The sequence below is a fragment of the Homalodisca vitripennis genome, chromosome 8 (assembly GCF_021130785.1).
Source record: "Homalodisca vitripennis isolate AUS2020 chromosome 8, UT_GWSS_2.1, whole genome shotgun sequence".
NCBI classification, from domain to species: domain Eukaryota; kingdom Metazoa; phylum Arthropoda; class Insecta; order Hemiptera; family Cicadellidae; genus Homalodisca; species Homalodisca vitripennis.
The window spans coordinates 19502529-19521765 of NC_060214.1; the positions used below are offsets into that span (position 1 = coordinate 19502529).

Here is a 19237-nt window from a genome sequence, read left to right on the forward strand (position 1 = left end):
CCACTTATGTGATTTTATGCCCCAATTAAAAAAACAGGAAAAATTCCCTGAGATTTATACCTGAAAATTACTTTTTTGGCAATAAAATTCATTATTTAGCACAGAAATTATAAATCTCGAGTACAAGCGTCAGATAATCGGAAACTCTTATTTATAGTTGATTGACCTTGTACAAAATCGGTCCCTAGTGTACAGGAGGTGAAACAAACAACTACAGATAAATCTATCACTAATAATGAGCAAAAATACAACACTACAATTAGACATAAGCTCCAGATTCTAAAGTGCGTTCTCTTTCAATTAATTCAAAACAACTATTTCATTTTAAACAATTAGTAAGTTTTCAAGTTTTTGTATTTCTTTTACCAATATGAAATCAAAAAACTGGTTTTGAAAAAGTTATGGAATCAAGCAAATTTTGAATTATATCCGGTCGTTTAGTTAGATGGTAAAATATTTTCAAAATCTGTTTTGGTTTTGTATAATTTTAATTAAACCATTACTAAGATTCAATTAACTATAAGTTTTATTTTTTTTAATACGAGTATTAACACATACCTTTGTCAAACAGTTCAACCTTAAACATAGTCGTTCACTTGCTACTGTAGTTTCAAATCCTAACAAGTCCATTTTTCTGGCTGCAAATATAAATTTGTTAGATCTATTGCACTTGTTTTATAGCTGATTTTTGGGTTTAGTTATTTATTGTTGTTTTTGGTGCTGTGTTATGTAAATTTTTAAACTACTGATGGGATACTTTTTTTATCCAGAGATTTTAGGATATCTTATGATACCAGAAGATGGCCTGTCAAGTAGAGTTTATGGTTTCAATTTTGTCGAATGTTCGTGGTTAATTTCAATTATTATACGTAGTTCAGGACTGGTAATAATATGGAAAAAAAATAATGTCATTTTTCAAATCAAAAACCAATATTACGGATTAAATTTTAAACATTAAATATTTTTATATCTGATATTTTACTCCAATTTTCATGACTTGTGTATTGAACGCACAAACAATTCGTAGAGAACGAATCACAAACCACGTTAATAAATTAACCAACAAGTTAGTGGAAGCACCACAAACAGACAACCAAAGGGTGGGGAACGAACACGGACATTGCAAACGGCAAACAGTGGCTACAGCTAGCTTACGAGGTTGGCAGCAGTGTGTCTGCGAATCGGACGTCAGCGAATCTCCTGCCACTCAACACAGTATGTTACCAAATTGTGCTTGACCGTCAGTTGTACCGTTTTGTGGGCAACAGTGGTGCTGAATTGCTCACAAAAAGTAAACAGACTTTTCATGTTTGTTGTGATTTGTAAAATCATTTCATGAGTTATATAGTTTTATATAAGCAAACATCGTGTTGACCTGTTTTCAGTGAATATCAGCAATGTAGGTGAAATCTCCATTTCACGAGGGCAGATTTGTGAAGCCACAGCCCAATGTTATGTCTAAACCTCGCTATTTCACGATAGACTGAACCTGCAACACTTACTCTTACAGGTGAACACCAGTTGATTATTATCAGGATAAAAGTCGATAGGTCGGCCTGGGACAGAACATAACTTGTTTTGTCAAAAATTTATCGATTCCTGCACTGAACTTCTTCTTAAAACATAATATAATTATAAGGGTTATTTATTTATTAACTGTGAACTGTTATCATATTTATCTGTTTGTATGATTTCTTTTTCTCTTCAATCATAAGCTAGGATTCTACTCCAAAAGAGTCATTAGTGAAAGTTTACGTTTAATTTTAATATCCAAGAAAATAGTTTGCCATAATCCGGTAACGTTTGAAACCACAAAGCAAGGGCTTCAAAATCTAAACTTTAGGGTGGAGTTATAAAATTAAAAATTCGAATACGGCATGGGATTGAATTGAAATCAAATACTTATTTCCTAGAGTAAGTAACCACGTCACAGAGTATTTTTATGTATAACTTAAGTGCTAAAAAAAAATTGTGGCTATGTTATAGATGGATTTTATGGCTCTGTAAATCAGTGTATAATTAATAGAGAAAATCAATTTTTTACCCATAGTTTCTTTAATGTTGATACACATAAGTATAGGACAAAGTATGTGTGTAATGTTTTTGTGTATTTGTTAGGAGCTATTATTCACTTATAGTTTGTATTTTTATTTTTAAATTCTATTGGTTATATAAGAAATGGATAATATGTTGATTCTGATACATTGTAACAAAAACAATGTTAAGTGGGCATGACTTTGAAAAACAACTTTCAAGGCATCGAAAAAAATTTGAGGAATAATGAAGAGGAAATGAATCATTTGCAATTGAACAAATACAATGAAAACTGTTGTATAACAGTTTTCATTTTTATCTGGAAACTGTTACAGTCAAGTTTTGTCTTTAATATATTACTGGAATAAATTGATCTTCCATTTTTGAACAGTTAACTTGACTAAAAAAAAGAATAAACTTTGACTTGATTAAAAAAGTCACAAGTTTTCTTTTAACAATAAATGCACCATATGATCTATTTTTCTTACAATCTTATTAAAGATACACTACGGGACACGAATGTCTAAACATATTTATTGAGTGTAACCGATTTAACAATCATATGTTAGCTAGAATTTACAAAAAATATTTAACTGGTTACTGGTGGAAACCTAAAAAATATTTATGTAGGCCTGTCTAAAACCTTTTTCAAGTTAAATCTTAGTATTCAATAGATAACCGTTGCAACAGTAACTTATTTTTTACCACTTATGTGATTTATGCCACAAGTAAAAAACAGGAAAATTTTCCCTGTGATTTATACTGAAAATTATTTTTTGCAATAAATTCCATTATTAGCACTGATATTATAAAAATCTCGAGTACAAGGTCAGATAATCGGAAACTTTTATTTAAAGTGATTGACCTTGTACATAATCGGTCCCTAGTGTTACAGGTAGGTGAAACAAAACAACTACAGATATCTATTCAACTATAATGAGCAAAAAATTACAACATCTACAATAGACATAGCTCCAGATCTAAGTGCGTTCTTTTCAATTAATTCAACAATATTTCATTTTAAACATTAGTAAGTTTTCAAGTTTGTATTTCTTTTACCAATATGATCAAAAAATGGTTTGAAAAAGTATGGAATCAAGCAAATTTGGAATTATATCCGGTCTTTAGTTGATGGTATTAATTTTTTCAAAACTGTGTTGGTTTGATAATTTTAATTAAACCATTACTAGATTCAAATATCTAATAAGTTATTTTTTATTACGAGTATTAACAATTACCTTTGTCAAACAGGTTCAACTTCTAGGCGTACTTGCTAGTAGTTTCAAATTCCTAACAAGTCATTTTCTGGCAGCCAAGCTAAAATTTAACATTTGTTAGATCTATTGCACCTTGAATTTTTAAAGCATGATTTTAGGTTTTAGTTATTTATTCGTTGTAATTTGGTGCTGTGAGTTTTGTAAATTTTTAACTCACTGATGGGATACTTATTATATCCATAGATTTTGGATACTTATTGATACCAGGAAGATGTGCCTGTCAAGTAGAGTTTATGGTTACAATTTGACGAATGTACGTTGTTAATTTCAAATTATTCAAATACGTAGTTCAGGACGGGAATGTAATAAATATGGAAAAAAAATAATGTTCATTATTTCAAATCCAAATAACAATTATTACGGATTAAATTTTAACATAAATATTTTTTATATCTGAAATTTTACTACATATTTTCATGCTTGTTGTATTGAAACCGCACAACAAAAATCGTAGAGAACGGAACCACACAAACCACGTAAAATTATCACCAAGTTAGTGGAAGCACCAAACAGACAACCAAGGGTGGCGGAACGCCACTACGGACAATGCAAAACGCAAAACAGTGGCTCACAGCTAGCTCTACGAGGTTGGCAAGCAGTGTGTCAGCAGACCTTCGAAACCGTCAGCGAATCTCCTGCCACATCAAACAACAGTTGTACCAAATTGAGCTTGACCGTCAGTTGTACGTTTTGTGGCATAACAGTGGTGCTGACTGCTCACAAAAAGTAAAAACCTCCCCAGACTTTCATGTTTGTTGTGATTATTGTAAAACCTTTCATGAGTTTATATATGTTTTATATAGCAAAACATCGTGTTGACCTGTTATTCAGTGAATATCAGCAATGTAGGTGAAATCATCCTATATCAGGGCAGATTTGGTGATGCCACACGCCAAATGTTATAGTCTAAAACCAACAGCTAATTTTCACTCGATAGACTGAAACCAATGCAACACTTATCTTCAGGTGATACACAAACAGTCTTGATTTATTACTCAGGATAAAGGGATAGGAACGGCAGGGCCAGAAACATAACTTGTTTTGTCAAAATTTATCGATTTCCCTGCACTGAACTTCTTCTTAAAAATAAGTAATTATAAGGGTTATTTAAATTATAACATTGACTGTTATCATATTTATCTGTTGTATGATTTCATTTTCTCTTCATTCATACAGCTAAGAGATTCTACTCAAAAAGACATAAGTGAACGTTTATGTTTAATTTTCATATCCAGAACAAAGTTGCCATATCCGGTAAACGATTTTACCAACACAAAGCAAGGGCTACAAAATCACTTTAGGGTGAGTTTATAAAAAATAAACTACGAAAAACGTCAAAGGGATTGATAAGAAATCAATACTTATTCCAAGAGTAAGTAACCATGGGGGCTTCAACAGAGTAATTTTATAAGTATAACCTTAAGTGCTAAAAAAAAAATTGTGACTAAGTTATAGATGGACTTTTATGATGGCTCAGTAAATCAGTGTAACAAATTAATAGAAGGAAAAACAATTTTTTTAACCATATTTCTTTAATGTGATACACATAAGAATATACAAAGTATGTGTGTAAATGTTTTATGTTGAATTTGTAAGGAGCAAATATTCACCTTATAGTTAGTATTATTATTTTTTAAATCTATTGGTTTTAAATAAAAATGGTTAATTATGTTGATCTGATTACATAGACGTAAACCAAAACAATGTTAAGTGGCATGACTGAAAACAACCTTTCAAGGCAAGAATTTGAGGAATAAAATGAAAGAGGAAATGAATATTTGAAATGAAACAAATACACAGAAAACTGTTGTATAACAGTATTTCATTTTTTAAATCTGGAAACTGTTACAGTCAAGATTGTCTTTAAATATTAACTGGAATAAATGTTTTCTTCCATATATGAACCGTTTAACCTAGACAAAAAAAAAAGAATAAACTATGACTTGATTAAAAAAGTCACAAGTTTACTTTCAACAATAAATGCACATAATTGATCTATTTTTTCTACTCTTATAAAAAGATACACTAGGGACACGAATGTCCTAAACCAATATTTATTGAAACCGATTTAACAAACATAATGTTATGCACTGAATTTTACAAAAAAAAAAAACGTTACTAGTAGACACCAAAAAATATTTAAAGTAGGCGTGCCTTCCTACAAACCTTTTTCAAAGTTAAATCATATGATATTTCATAGAAACAGTTGCAACAGAAACTTATTATTTACCACTTATGTGATTTATTGCCCCCAATTAAAAACAGGAAAAATTCCCAGAGATTTTATACCTGAAAATTACTTTTTGGCAATAAAATTCATTATTAGCTACAGAAATTTATAATCTCGAGTAAAAGCGTCATACTCTGAAACTCCCTTATTTATAGTTGATTGACCATGTAACAAAAATCGTCCCCTAGTGTACATGAGTGAAACAACAACTACAGATAATTCTTATCACTATAATGACAAAAATACAACACTACAATAGACATAAGCTCCAATTCTAAGAGAAGTGCGTTCTATTCATTAATTCAACAACTATTTTCATTTAAACAATAGTAAGATTTTTTTCAAGTTTTGTATTTCTTTTACCAATATGAACAAAAACTGGTTTTTAAAAAGTATGGAATCAAGCAAATTTGAATTTATAACCGACCCTTAGTAGAGTGGTAAAAAATATTTTCAAAACTGTTTTGGTTTTGTTAATTTTAATTAAAACCAATACTACAAAAATCAATTAACCTATAATTTATTATTTAAAACAGGAATTAACATCATACCATTGTCAAACAGTTCAACAAACTACTAGTCGTACTTGCTACTGTAGTTTCAAATCCTAACAAGTCATTTTCTGGCAGCAAAATATAACATTTGTTAGATCTATTGCGCTTTAATAATTAGCATATTTTAGGTTTAGTTTTTATTCGTTGTATTTGGTGCTGTGTTTGTAAATTTTTTAACATCCTGATGGATTTACTTATTAAATCCATAGTTTATGGATACTTATTGATACCAGAAGATTGCCCAGGTCAAGTAGAGTTTATGGTTACAATTAGACGAATGTACGTGTTAATTCAATTATTCATACGTAGTTCAGGACTGTAATAATATGGAAAAAAATAATGTCCATTTTGATCAAATCAAAACAATATATACGGATTAAATTTAACAAAAATATTTTTATATATCTGAAATTTAACTCACATTTTTCATGCTTGAGAATTCGAACGCACAACCGAATCGTAGAGAACAACCCACAAACCACGTAAAATTAAGCCACCAAGTTATGGAAAAGCCACCAAAACAGACACCAAGGGTGGGCTGAACGCACACGTGACATGCAAACGCAAACAGTAGGCTACAGCTAGCTCTACGAGTTTGGCAGCAGTGTGTCCAGCATACTTCATCGACCGTCAGCGAATGCACCTGCCACAACAACACAGTTGTACCAAATTTGAGCTTGACCGACAGTTGGAACTTTAGTGGTCAACAGTGGAGCTGTACAGCTCACAAAAAGTAAACAGACTTTTCAGTTGTTGTGATAATGTAAACCATTCATGAGTTATATAAGTTTTATATAGCAAACATCGTGTTTGACCTAAATCAGTGAATATCAGCAATGTAGTGGTTAAATCATCCTATATCAGGCAGATCTTGTGGTATGCCACAGCCATGTTATGTCTAAAACCACAGCATTTCATCACGATAGAACTGAACCATCAACACTATCTTCAGGTGAAACCACACAGTTGATTATTATCAGGATAAAGAAAGGACGCTGGCCAGACCACAAAACTATGTTTTGTCAAAATTAACGATTCCCTGCACTGGAAACTTCTTCTTAAAATAAGTAATTATAAGGTTAATTTATTTTATAACCTGTGACATGTTATCATATTGTATCTGTTTTGTATGATATTCTTTTTCTCTTCAATTCATTAAGGCCTAAGGATTCTACACCAAAAGAGGAACATTTAGTGAACGTTTATTGTTTAATTTTCAATATCCAGAACAAAAGTTTGTCCATATCACGGTAACGTTTTAACACACAAAGCAAAGGGCTACAAAATTCAACTTTAGGGTGAGGTTTATAAAAATACAAACTTCGTTAAATAACACGGCAAAGGGATTGATAGAAACATCAATACTTATTTTCCAAGAGTAAGTAACCAACGTCCAACAGAGTATTTTTTAAGATAAATAACTTAAGTGCCTAAAAAAAAATTGTAGAGCTAAAGTTATGAGAATGGAATTTTTTTTTGAGCTCCATAAAATCAAGTTGTATCAAATTAATAGAAAGAAAAACAATTTTTACCACTAGTTTTTCTTTATGTGATACAACAGTAAGAATAGACAAAGGTTATGTGTGTAAATGTTTATGTGTATTTGTTAAGGAGCTAATATTCACCTTAATAGTTTGTATTATTATTTTGTTTATAAAATTGTCTATTGGTTAAATAAAAAATGGTTTAAATATGTTGTGTATCTGATACATTTGTAACCAAAAAACAATGTTCAAGATGGCAATATGACTGAAAACAACTTTCAAGGCAAGAATTTGAGGATAAACATGGTAAAAATCAAACGGTTTTTCATAATGTTTAAAGGAATGGTTTTTTAAACAATTATATATTATTATGTATTTTTTACACACAATTTAAAAAAAACTGCTAGTAAATATGTTTACAAGAGGGAGAAAAAAAAAATAAAAATATTAAGTATATTAAACCCAAGTTCAATTGAATTGGCTTCATCCACAGTTGAATTATAAGTGAGTGAGAACCAACTCCATTTTCAGGCTTCTTATATTTTTTTAAAAACCCACAATTATTTGACTAGTAGTTAAGTATGTTACTATTTATTTCTTTTCTTATTTTATGTTACATTTAAATTATTTTAGTAGAGTAATTATTTTAGTGTCTTGACATTTATATCAAAAGCGTTCAAATACATGGAAATATATATTAAAAGAAATAAACTGCATAGCAAAAGTAGTAATTAGCAGATCCAAAATATTTTGAGCAAGACTTTTTATTTCATAATGTGTCACTAAATTCTGAATTTAAATTCTATTACTTTTCTTTACCAATGTATGTATATTTTTTATTTATTACCAGAGGTTTACAATTTTACAGCATGGCTAAGCATGTGAGTTGTCAGTAATCAAAAACTTACTTGCATCATATTGTACAGCAAATTCAACAGTAAATATTTATTTATTCCATCTATTCATAGCTACTGAATTGTAGGCCTAGTTGAATGAAGTACCATTGTAAATTATTTTGGTAAATTAATTTTTTGTATGGAGGTGCAGTCCTTAGTATGGGAGAAAAATGTCTTGTACGACTTTAGACTTTCACCGTTGTACAGGTTGGAGATTGCCGGAAGAATATTATAGGACATATCTGTTTTACATTTCTCTCATAGATGGGTTTAATTAGTGAACATATTTTAGTTTTTCTCCAGAAAAACTACAATCTAAAAAGGACTTATTAATTAAAAAAGGCTTTAGGTTTTTGGCATTTTGTAACTTTAGAGTTTTAAAATTTTGTGAAACATTATGTTGGAAACTAATAGTCAAGTTATGTTCTTTTAACAGAGTTAACAGTTTCAGAGAAGGGCTTCCTCATGACTAGGTTGCTCAAGTCCCTAATGAAAATACGCAAATCCTGTTTGGCATTTTAATATATTCATATGCAAATTTTAGTAATAGCCACTACTTGTTCAAGCGCGCTTGAACGATAAAAACATTCTTGTACAAATCTAGTCACAGTTCTGCCGATTTTTAAGGTAATAACATGATCCAGCTGCTGTAGACCACGACTCCACATTTGTATACCAACGTTCAAATAAGCACCTTTTTTTTTTTAGATAACAAATCATCACTACCCGAAGAGGTCCTTTTTTACCCAACAATCCTTCCACCATTATCTGACATAATTTTGTGTCAAATATTACAAAAATATGATGTAAACGCTGCATTGCTAAGTCCAATATTCATCTCTACAAACCTTTCTTTAACTCAAGCGCATTAAATCAGTAGAAAGTGTTGAGTCATCGAGAATTCCGTTTATCTCAGTACAAATCAAAATCAAGCATTTCTAGAAAACTGAAAACAAAACTGCTTAAGTACAAGAATCAATAATTATATTCAGAATAAGTAAATACTGCACCAATATGACTTACCTCGTCTCCTCTCAGAGTCCAATCGAAACCTAATCAGTTAGTTGTTGAGTTTAAATACTCGTTTTAATAGCAGCACATACTTAAAAAGCAGCATTTTGGTTGGTTTTAAAAAATATCTCATTGCTTGAATGCCTATTGCGTGTTGTATTTCACAACACAAGCAGCAAACGCCAAAGGCAAAAATAGCCTAAAGTGTTCTGCAGTTGTCGCTATCAAATTGCAAAGTTTGGTTTGTTTTTAAACATGTTCAACATGTAAATTAGACTAGACTATTAAAAAAGTAATAAAAACATATTGCTAAAATCCTAAGTTCATTCAATAATTAATTGGTGAAAAACAGAGGTCTGCTTGATTATAGTCCTAATTCTATAAGTTTTTGACTGCAGAAGCTTATGTATGAAGTAATTATAAGAAGTATTGTTTGAAAGTAAGAATATATATATATATATATATATATATATATATATATCACATTATTGTTGACAGCATACTGTAGGATGTTACAGCTCAGTTTAACCCATTGGCCAAACCAGTTTATATACAGCCTTTAAATTGCACAGTAAATCCCATAAATTTGTTTCCAAAATGGAGACTTCTGATTTAAATTTAATTATTTTTAGTTGTTGCTTCCTAGATCTTTTATAAAACTTAGGAGTTACAATACAGCCAGTTGTAATTAAATTTGTTAAAATCAAATTATATGAAATTTTTAAACATGAATATTGTTGATTTATATTAACTTTATATTAGTTATAAAAATTACATTAACTTAAAAAATGGCAAGTTAATGCTGATTTAGAAATAAGTTAAGTTTTTTTTAGCAAATGCTGTATTAAATATTTTGCTTCATTGTTTTAAATATTTCAGGGATTTTTACAAAAAATACTACTTTTATATTTATATTTTATTATTTTTTGGGTTAATTTTGTATTTATTTCTAAGTAAATTTGAAGTTTTTCTGTTTAAAAATTCTTATTGTTATAATTTTTGTCACCATTAGTTTAAAATTAATGAGGAAAATTTATCTTTCACTCTCAAAGGATTGTCCAAATTATCTTCAACGATCAAAATACAATACATCAACATTACATCACTTTACACACTACGGGTTTTATTTCACATGAATCAGCTGCCATTTAATTGATCATCTATTTATTTTTATTTTCCCTAACTGCCATAAAAAACAGAAACAGGATTAAGACTGGAGAGTACTGATGTCCTTGTGAGAAAACGGCAAACTTGGTGGCGAGATAGACAAATAATCTTGTCAAAAAATAGGCCAATGGCTTGGTAAATAGGTGAACCAATGGTCGTTAAACATTTTGAACAACTCAAAATAACTAAAAACAAGAATTTAGAACAAAAATTTTATCAGTAATCAAGATAAACATTTTTTTAATCTCTTAAAAATCACATGTTATAAAAAAAAACCAACACACTTTACATGATAAAATATTTATTTTTAAACCTGTCGGGAACAACACTGAGACGCTTCCTGAAATCGTTGTGTGGGTGTAAGTGGAAGCTATGAAGAGTGAGCGCACTCGAGTGTCTCGTACTCGGTGGCTCATGGCACTCACTGTGCGCATGCTTGCGTTCAACAAGCCAAACTTGGGGAAGGCTCAAACCAAAGTCTAACAATCACAGTAGTTCTTAAAGGATAAAATTCACACTGGAATCAAACTTGTATAAGCTGCGTCAAGCATTGCTTCCAAAAACTTACGGACAAAGAGGAATTAGACAGAAAGGTCATCAAGGTAAAATAAAACAACTACAGAAAAATAAAAAAGTGGTTGTATTTAGATAGAATCATGCTTTCAGGAGGAAGGGTGCAAAAAGCAGGCAATAAAGCAAAAAAAATAAAAACTCTCTAGAAAAAACCAACCACATAATAATTTATTATTGTTTGTTAATATAACATCACAAGTTGATTACTGCAATTGTTTGAACAGTTCAGTTATTATCCTACTAATTTAACATAAAGATTTCACAATTCGGTAATGTTGGTTTATAAAATTAAACAGTTGAAAATGTTGGCCTTTCCTCCGATATAGTTTGTCTAGCACACACAAAGGAAAACAATATGCACGATCCAATAAGTAGAAAAAAATTATGAAAAAAGGAAAGTAGACAAAATATATAAGGAAATTCCAACATCGCTGTCCAAGAACTAAGTAAAAGTTGTTCCAAAACCGATTCCCTGTGTACAATTATATATATAAAAAAAAACTTAAGGCCATGGTCCGGAAGCGGTCAGAAACATTTCGTCAATTTTTCTGTACGAGAACTGCAAGTGAAATACTATCGGGAATGTAGAGAGAGAGAGCGTGAAATGTTTCTGACGGCCGTCACCACGGCGAATACTGCCGCTCCGCTCCGCTCGTCAATAAGGCATCACTCACACAACGTCACTTACTCGTCCGGTTGCCGGGTCGCGAGCCGAGGGAAACCCCCCACTCGTCCGACACGACGCGGCACGTTCCGTCTCGCGACAAACGCAAGTCACTCGGGAGCTCCCTCGGCCGCGCCCTCGCTCTTATATCGGACCGAAGCAGATCACCAGGAAGAAAACTCCCCACATCACAAAGATCCAATGTACTGTGGAGAAGAAGTCGTTCTTACCATCTTGTGAACTTGCGCGCGACAAACTTGAGCGTTTCGTCAAGTAGCACGACGGGAAGTGAGAACTTCATCACTGTGAGCCACTCGTCTCCAGTGAGCGGGCACACTTGGAACACAGTCTGCAACAAACAAACACAACCATTCACATCGTTACAGCTCTAAAACTCTCGAGTTGCGAATCATTGTGTTCTACATGGATAAGTCACCTTATTTCAGAGTTCCTTATAGCTCAAATAAGCGTACTTTTTGTGGCAACAGGCTCGTTCCAGAACTGCTTGACTAAAGTATCATGCTTGCACATATTCATTCTGAAAAATTTCTACAAATCTTCTCCAACAATTTTATAACTATCTCAGGTTGACTTTAAAAGTTTTATCCGAGTTTTAAATTTAAGACTAATATTATGTTTAAAATAGTAATAAATGCATACTATATCCAAATACTGCCCGGGTATTCACATATTCGAATACCTCAAAATAAATTTGAATACTTTTAAAATGAATACATTTTCTCTGGAAGAATCGAATTTCAAACACATACAGTTATTGATTCATTTGGACTAATAATATTCAAATAAATTATTTAAGAGCTGTATTCGTATTCATAATACAAGTATTTAATGGAGGGTTTTAGATGGATATATATATATATATATATATATATATATATATAAAAAACATGATTCTGAGGTTTTTTGACTTCAATCTTTTCTAAGATAATTGGTGACAAAAACCTGCAGTAGAAAAGAAATTTTTTAGGAGGGACTGAAGTAGCAAGTAAACAAATATATTTTTTCTGAAGTCCATAAATCATGGGCATGACACGTTTGTATGAGGCACAAAGAGGAAAAGGATTTTCCCACCTTTTTGTCAGGGCAATTCCAACTAACTAAGAAAACAGATTACGGGAAGGAAGTAAGGCAAGTCTAGACTTGTCTGTTAGAAATACTCAATGCAGATAATGTATTCAAATACAAGGGTGCTTTTAAATACACTGTATTTGATTTTTTTTAAGTATTCAATTATCCCAACATTAGGTTAATATGTGGGTCCAGTGGTGACCAACTTTTCAAGCTAACATTCTTAATATTCAATCTTAAAAAGTCCAATATGTGAGGAAAGAGAAAAATTTTACTTAATTGATAAAACAAGAATTATGATCTTTTTACTTACAGAGAGGATCTCGACGTAGAGGATGACAAAGTGGAGGGTGAAGGAGAGCACCATGGCACCCACCAGCCACAGGTTGCACCATGGCGGCATCGCGACCAGAGATTGGTTCTCAGATAAGCTGTAAACAGGAAAATCTTTAGTTCAATATTATGTCATTCTCACAGCTACACTTGTTCAGTTCAGCAGATGATTTAATTATAAAAGGTTAGGTGTGTTTAACCTGTGAGGAGTTCCCAGGTAATGTGTTGAGCTTTCAACAGTGTCCATGTACAATAGACAATAGACAACACTTTATTTGACATATTCATCAGAGAACAGCCATGTGTCAATATTAGATAAGGTTCAGTATCAATTTATAACGTTGAATGAGGTATTCAGGAAATTCCCCCTCCAGAGTAGAACGGTCGATCCAGAAGCCATGCTGTCAGCTGTTTCTTGAGGCACTTTGGATGTTCCATCCTTTACAATAAAATCATCACATGATTTATAGAGGCTTGCGTTTGTCATTGACACCATTGGTTGCAAGAACAAAACACACACTGGCCTCCAAAGTAGAAAATTATTAATCATTGTTCTGTTAGAGAGGAGACTCCACTATTCTAGAAACTAGAATAAAGATTTTCCAAATATTTTCAAATTCGGAAAATTAAAAGCAGTAATGATATTTACAAACAGACTAGTACTCATTTAAAAACCATCACAAAAGGAGATGACTCAATTTAAAACAAAATTCTTCAGACCCAAAAAAATATTTTTTATTATTTTGATAGAATAAGACAGGGTCTTTTTGAATTTTTTATTGATGTTTCTACACTAATAAGAAGAAACACTGCCGCTTTCCCTTTTAGGTGTCTTCAACTTGGACAAATTGGCCTACCATCGAGCTAACCAATCAATAACTATTTAAAACAGCTTGAGTGAGCAACTGTAACTGTTTGCACCTGTTCATGGCGTTCAACATCTCGATGGTGACCAGCACAAGACAGAAGCCATGGTCATGGGGTGGGGGTCCGTGGAAGATCTTGCAGTCGATGCCAGCAAAGTCGGGGTTTTCTCCGATGCAGGACAGATGGTGAGTCTGCACAGAAAGCACAAATAAGCCCAGGTACAGACAGCAATGTATTCTAACTGTGTCCGTTTCAGTTCTAATGCATTAATCCATTGAGGTAGTATTTATTTAGTCATCTGCAAGTGTGGTGGAACCAATTAAACATTGTGGAAATGTAAGAGTTTAGGTCTTATTTCAAAATTTTATAAATTAAAATAAATAAAAAAAAGCCAAAATTAAACAAAATATGTTGAAAACACTATTAAAGAGTTAATTTGTTTTATTAAGCATTAAATATTAATAAATTATTTTATATACCTTCTTCCTGGACAGTTTCATGTTTTTTAGCAGAGTAAAATATTAGAATTTTTATATATAAAAATACTAACTAAAAAATGTATACTCTCCTTACCGTAATGTTTTTATTCACACAAAAATCTATTCCCTAGCACATCAAATAGTTTTTGTAAAAACATAATTAAAACATCATTACAGATAATTTCTTTCCAAAACAGTCATTATTGTGTAAAAACATGGAGACAGAAAACATGAAAGGTTTCTGGTGATTCTTTTTAAGCAATGCTATTAACCACTACACAATATTAAAACATAAGCCTATGTTTTTGTTCATGAATTGATTGATAGTCTTACGAACAAATAATAATAGTAACAGGCAAGGATAGTTAGTTAACTTAGTTATCGTGGTAGAAATTGCCATGTATCTGTGTGATACTGAAACGTACCAGTTGCCAGTAGGTCATCTGTGGTCCCTCGGGACTGTACATGAACCACCAGGTGGCAGCACCGACAGTGGCAAGCGCCGACGTAGCCTCCAATAGCCATGTAGCGGAAGAACAGCCAACCGGAGATCAAGCCTTCGTCCAGCCTTTCGGGGAGGCTGTAACAGACATCCAGCTCGTCAATCTCTACGTCCACACACTGTTTGTGACTAGATACTCTTTGTTTTTCATAGTTGATTCATAATTACTGTGTCGGGGGTTCTGTTACAATATTGAAATATGGGGATTGAGAATTTAAAATTTAAGTTACTAGGTAAAATATAGAATTAAATCAAACTCCTTTTGAAATGATATGCCAGTTAGAAGGTAGAATAGCAAGATATTACTCCAGAGGGGTAAATGATCGTGGTGGCTATTTTTGGATATTAAAAATTATGTGGGACTGACAGGGTTTTTTAAATTCAAAAAGGCCTCAGAGAATAAATTTAATATTATTAGAATTGATAAAATGAGGAAATGTTCAGAATTGGGATGAATGTCAAGTTTGGGTGAAACGCTCGATAGTCCGTGGGTGTGAAGTTCTGATGAAATAGTGAAGGTCTCACCAAAATGTATACTCCTTCACCACAGAAATTTTATTACAAGAGCTTTGACATGGGAAATATTGACTCCGTGGCTCTTGGGACGTAATAAAAGTTGGACTGTTGGTGTCCAAGCTACTGGTTTAAGGGGCTTTTATGCCACAAAATGTAACCAACAAAATTTAACTGAAACAAAAATTACAACAAATTATTTAAAAGTTGTTTTCAAGTAATTTAATATCATATTTATAATAAATGAGAGATGAATGATTCATGAAAATGTTGCAAGTTTTCACTATTAACAACAAGTTCATCAGGTTCGCAGCAATGAGCAGTGAAGAGTGACAGAGTAACTGGTGCAGCAACGTGTATCAAGCGATCAAATGAATACAAATCACTGTTTTATGGAGTAACTTTACCTTCTCCTTGATGTCCAGATCAGGGGGGTTGAAGCCAAGAGCGGTGGCGGGAAGACCGTCAGTGACCAGGTTGACCCACAAACAGCTGTACGGGGATCAGAGCCTCAGGAAGACCGAGGGCGGCAGTCAGGAAAATACTGAAACACATTACCACCTTTTACTTAACATTTTGTACGGTAACAAAATAGGAAAAGCATCTCTTGGAATTCTTCAAAAAACAAAAAAGAGAAAAGGCACATATCAAAAAAATGTATAGCTGTACTGATCAGATGTAGGAATAGTACTGCATCCTCAGACTTTTAGTGGCCTTAGATCTAAAGTTGGGACTTTTGTGAGTTCATCTTATTGAGTAATATTGCAATTGGATAAAACATTTGGATAAGAAGCTGGTCCTTTTCTGTTAATTCACCACCATTAACAATATTAAATACGGTTAGGTAAATGTTCAACGCACTTTGAAATATTCATTCCGGTTTTTGTTGTTCCTCTAGGATGCATTGCAAGCCTTATTTTATCTCTTAGTGATGAAAGGTAACCAACCGTTCGCCCAGCGGTCACTCCGGACAATCAGCGTTTCTCGAGTCACAACTAAGATATGGCTTGACAGTGAATGCAACAGTAAAGAGCAGGCAGTGCGGTTTTTTACATTTAAGAGGTATTTTGCTCAACCTGAGATTGTCTGCAAATAACCATGAAATGGTAATGCAGCTCAGTGACACTCAAGAGCGTTCGTTGGGTTCAAAACGCAAGTGTCGCGAATATAAACATATGAAAGCGGGTACAGATTCTCCTGAGTACAAAACGATATATTTCATTCATATATTGTTGGAAGCATGGAGTATACTTGGTTCTTTACCGAAACCCGCACTGATGGGCTAGGGACATTTTTGATCAGTACTTTTCCAACGTCAGATCGTGTCTCAGATCGTTGGGTTTCCGTTTATTCATCTGTGTAACCAGTACACATTAATTCAACAGCAGTTGTTTTGGTGTATTTATGGAAAAGAACCAAGAAGCTATATCAGAAGAAATATTTCTCAAGTCACTTCTGAATGGAACATTAAATCTTAAGAGTAGAAAAGATATTACCTGACGACTTCACCAATGTTGGAAGAGATCAGGTAGCGGAATAAACTGTTTCATGTTGTTGTAGATGGCCTCGTCCTTCCTCTACGGCAGCTTACAATGGATGAGAAGTTGTCGTCAGCCAACACCATCTCAGCGGCAGACTTGGCGACAGCTGTGCCGGAATCCCATGGCAATACCGATCTCGGCCTTCTTCAGGGCGGGAGCGTCATTCACACCATCACCAGTCTGTCATGAGAGAGACAGATCATCATAGAATTATTACAAAATGTTTTTCTTTGCAGGCTGAAGAAATGGGAAGATAATGTAAGCTCTAGATATTGTCTGAGGTATATGATTCAAGCATAAAGGCTTTAAAATGCTGGGAAAACTAAAAACAAAAACCGAGCAGACAAAATGTATGACAATACAGAATTGATTTGAAACTGGAAGGAAAATTAAGTTGAGAAATTGTGTGATCGGAAAAAGAGTAAAGATTATTAAAATAAAGGACACAGATATATAACTTACGATTTAAATATTTCACATACAACATTGTATAGTGAGAAAAAAAAATCAAGAAAACTAAGTCGACCTCAATTAAATTAACTCTTTAGTGATTAATAATTTATATAACCAATACTGGTTACTGAGCGTGGTGGAAGCAGGACCACTTTCACTCACCATGGCAGAGATCTTCATTCATGGACTGACAGGTACTCAACAATACTTGGACTTGTGGGCAGGCCTCCACACGGGAGAAGAGACGTGACCTCGCACACGCCAGGGCCTTCTTGCTCGGAGATGGAGGCAGATCGTCCAAACTCTCGGCCGGAATTGGGGAACTTGCCGGTCGTGTCCCTCATCCTTCCTCCGAACCACTCTCAATTCACGTTCTGCAGAATGGGCCTCAGCAGTGGCCTACGAATGATAAACATCAGACCGTCATCACTAGGATATCATACATGTACATTCAATTTGTCTATGAATCAAAATATCCTTTGGTAACGTAATGTTCTTACTAACAATCAAAATGATTGAAGTTGAAATACGGAAGGTAAACACATTTAAACTAATGTTACCATGTGTTTTTTTTTCTGTAATCTTTTTAGTGAATGTATTAATTTTTTCTACAAACATAACTCTCATAGTTGAGGAAGGGATGATTACCTTGTTGGTCCGTCCAGTGGATTACAAATTGACGACGGGTGAATACCCAGGCAGACACGGGCAACGGACAATGGAGTCCAAAAGACCCTCACTTGCGACGGGGGGTCCAACAATTCCCACGAATACGCCCGAACCGAAGGTCAGGTTAACTTCATAAGTGTAGAACCTGTGAAATAGTTTGATACATTGCGTATACGAAATTACAGAATTCATATTTACGGAGTTACAGTCTCCCGCTCTGGAGAAGATAACTATTATAACGAACGTTTAATTAAATACAATATTTTTTCTAGAGTGTAGTTTACCTCACGTTGGTGGAATCTTCCTAAGGTCCAATTCTCATCAGGCTTCATGGGGCTGTCACAGGTGGCGGTAGAGCCAGACACCTCAGAGTCAGAGATGTCCACTGCCACGTACCCTCGTTACTGACCGGTCAGAGCTGCGGAGGGATCTTGTTCTTGAGCGCCAGCAGCCGTCAGAGGCACCTTGGTGTTTTCCGCCGATACGAGCGTGAGTAAACACCTCTCCAGCACAACCACTCATTCCCAGCACGCCAACCCCTTCGTGGAGGCACCCTTGACGAACAGCTTGGGTCCGGAGCCGAGCTTTAAGAGGGCTTGAGTAGTCACGCAGTAGGTTGTGGACATGGGATTCCTGTCTCGGGAGAACTCCAAGGTGAACTCCTTATTCCAACTTGGTCTCGATGTCCTGTCGCACGACGATGGCAGAAGATACGGCGGTTACAGTCCGGTCTTGGGTACGCTGAAGGGGTTCAGTTTTTCAGCAAGAACAATGAGCGCAGAGTCTAAGTCTCCAGTGGCCTCTCCTACCTGCACCACAGAGGATAATTGTTAGTTCAGGGCAGCAGAGAGTTCAGAGTTGCATGGAACTGAGTAAAATTTTAGTTTATGAAAAGAATAAC

At 33.7% G+C, this 19237-nt stretch overlaps 1 protein-coding gene across 1 annotated transcript; it reads right to left on the reverse strand.

Moving 5' to 3' along the window:
• Nucleotides 1–12092: 12092 nt before the first annotated feature.
• Nucleotides 12093–15230, reverse strand: LOC124367397 (calcium-transporting ATPase sarcoplasmic/endoplasmic reticulum type-like). The gene is made up of 4 exons (XM_046824180.1): nt 15084–15230; nt 14234–14370; nt 13293–13410; nt 12093–12239 (listed from the first exon to the last, which is right to left on the reverse strand). The coding sequence occupies exons 1-4, from the start codon at nt 15123–15125 to the stop codon at nt 12117–12119; spliced, it is 420 nt and encodes a 139-aa protein (XP_046680136.1). The 5' UTR covers nt 15126–15230; the 3' UTR covers nt 12093–12116.
• Between the last annotated feature and the right edge of the window lie 4007 nt (nt 15231–19237).

What these genes read in the sequence shown, in the direction of transcription:
- LOC124367397 (XM_046824180.1), bottom strand. Translation starts at nt 15,125, where the DNA reads ATGTACAGTCCCGAGGGACCACAGATGACCTACTGGCAACTG. An exon ending in AGATGACCTACTGGCAACTG is followed by an intron (nt 14,371 to 15,083) that starts GTACGTTTCAGT and finishes CTTTCTGTGCAG; the next exon opens with ACTCACCATCTGTCCTGCAT. An exon ending in ATGTTGAACGCCATGAACAG is followed by an intron (nt 13,411 to 14,233) that starts GTGCAAACAGTT and finishes TCCTGTTTACAG; the next exon opens with CTTATCTGAGAACCAATCTC.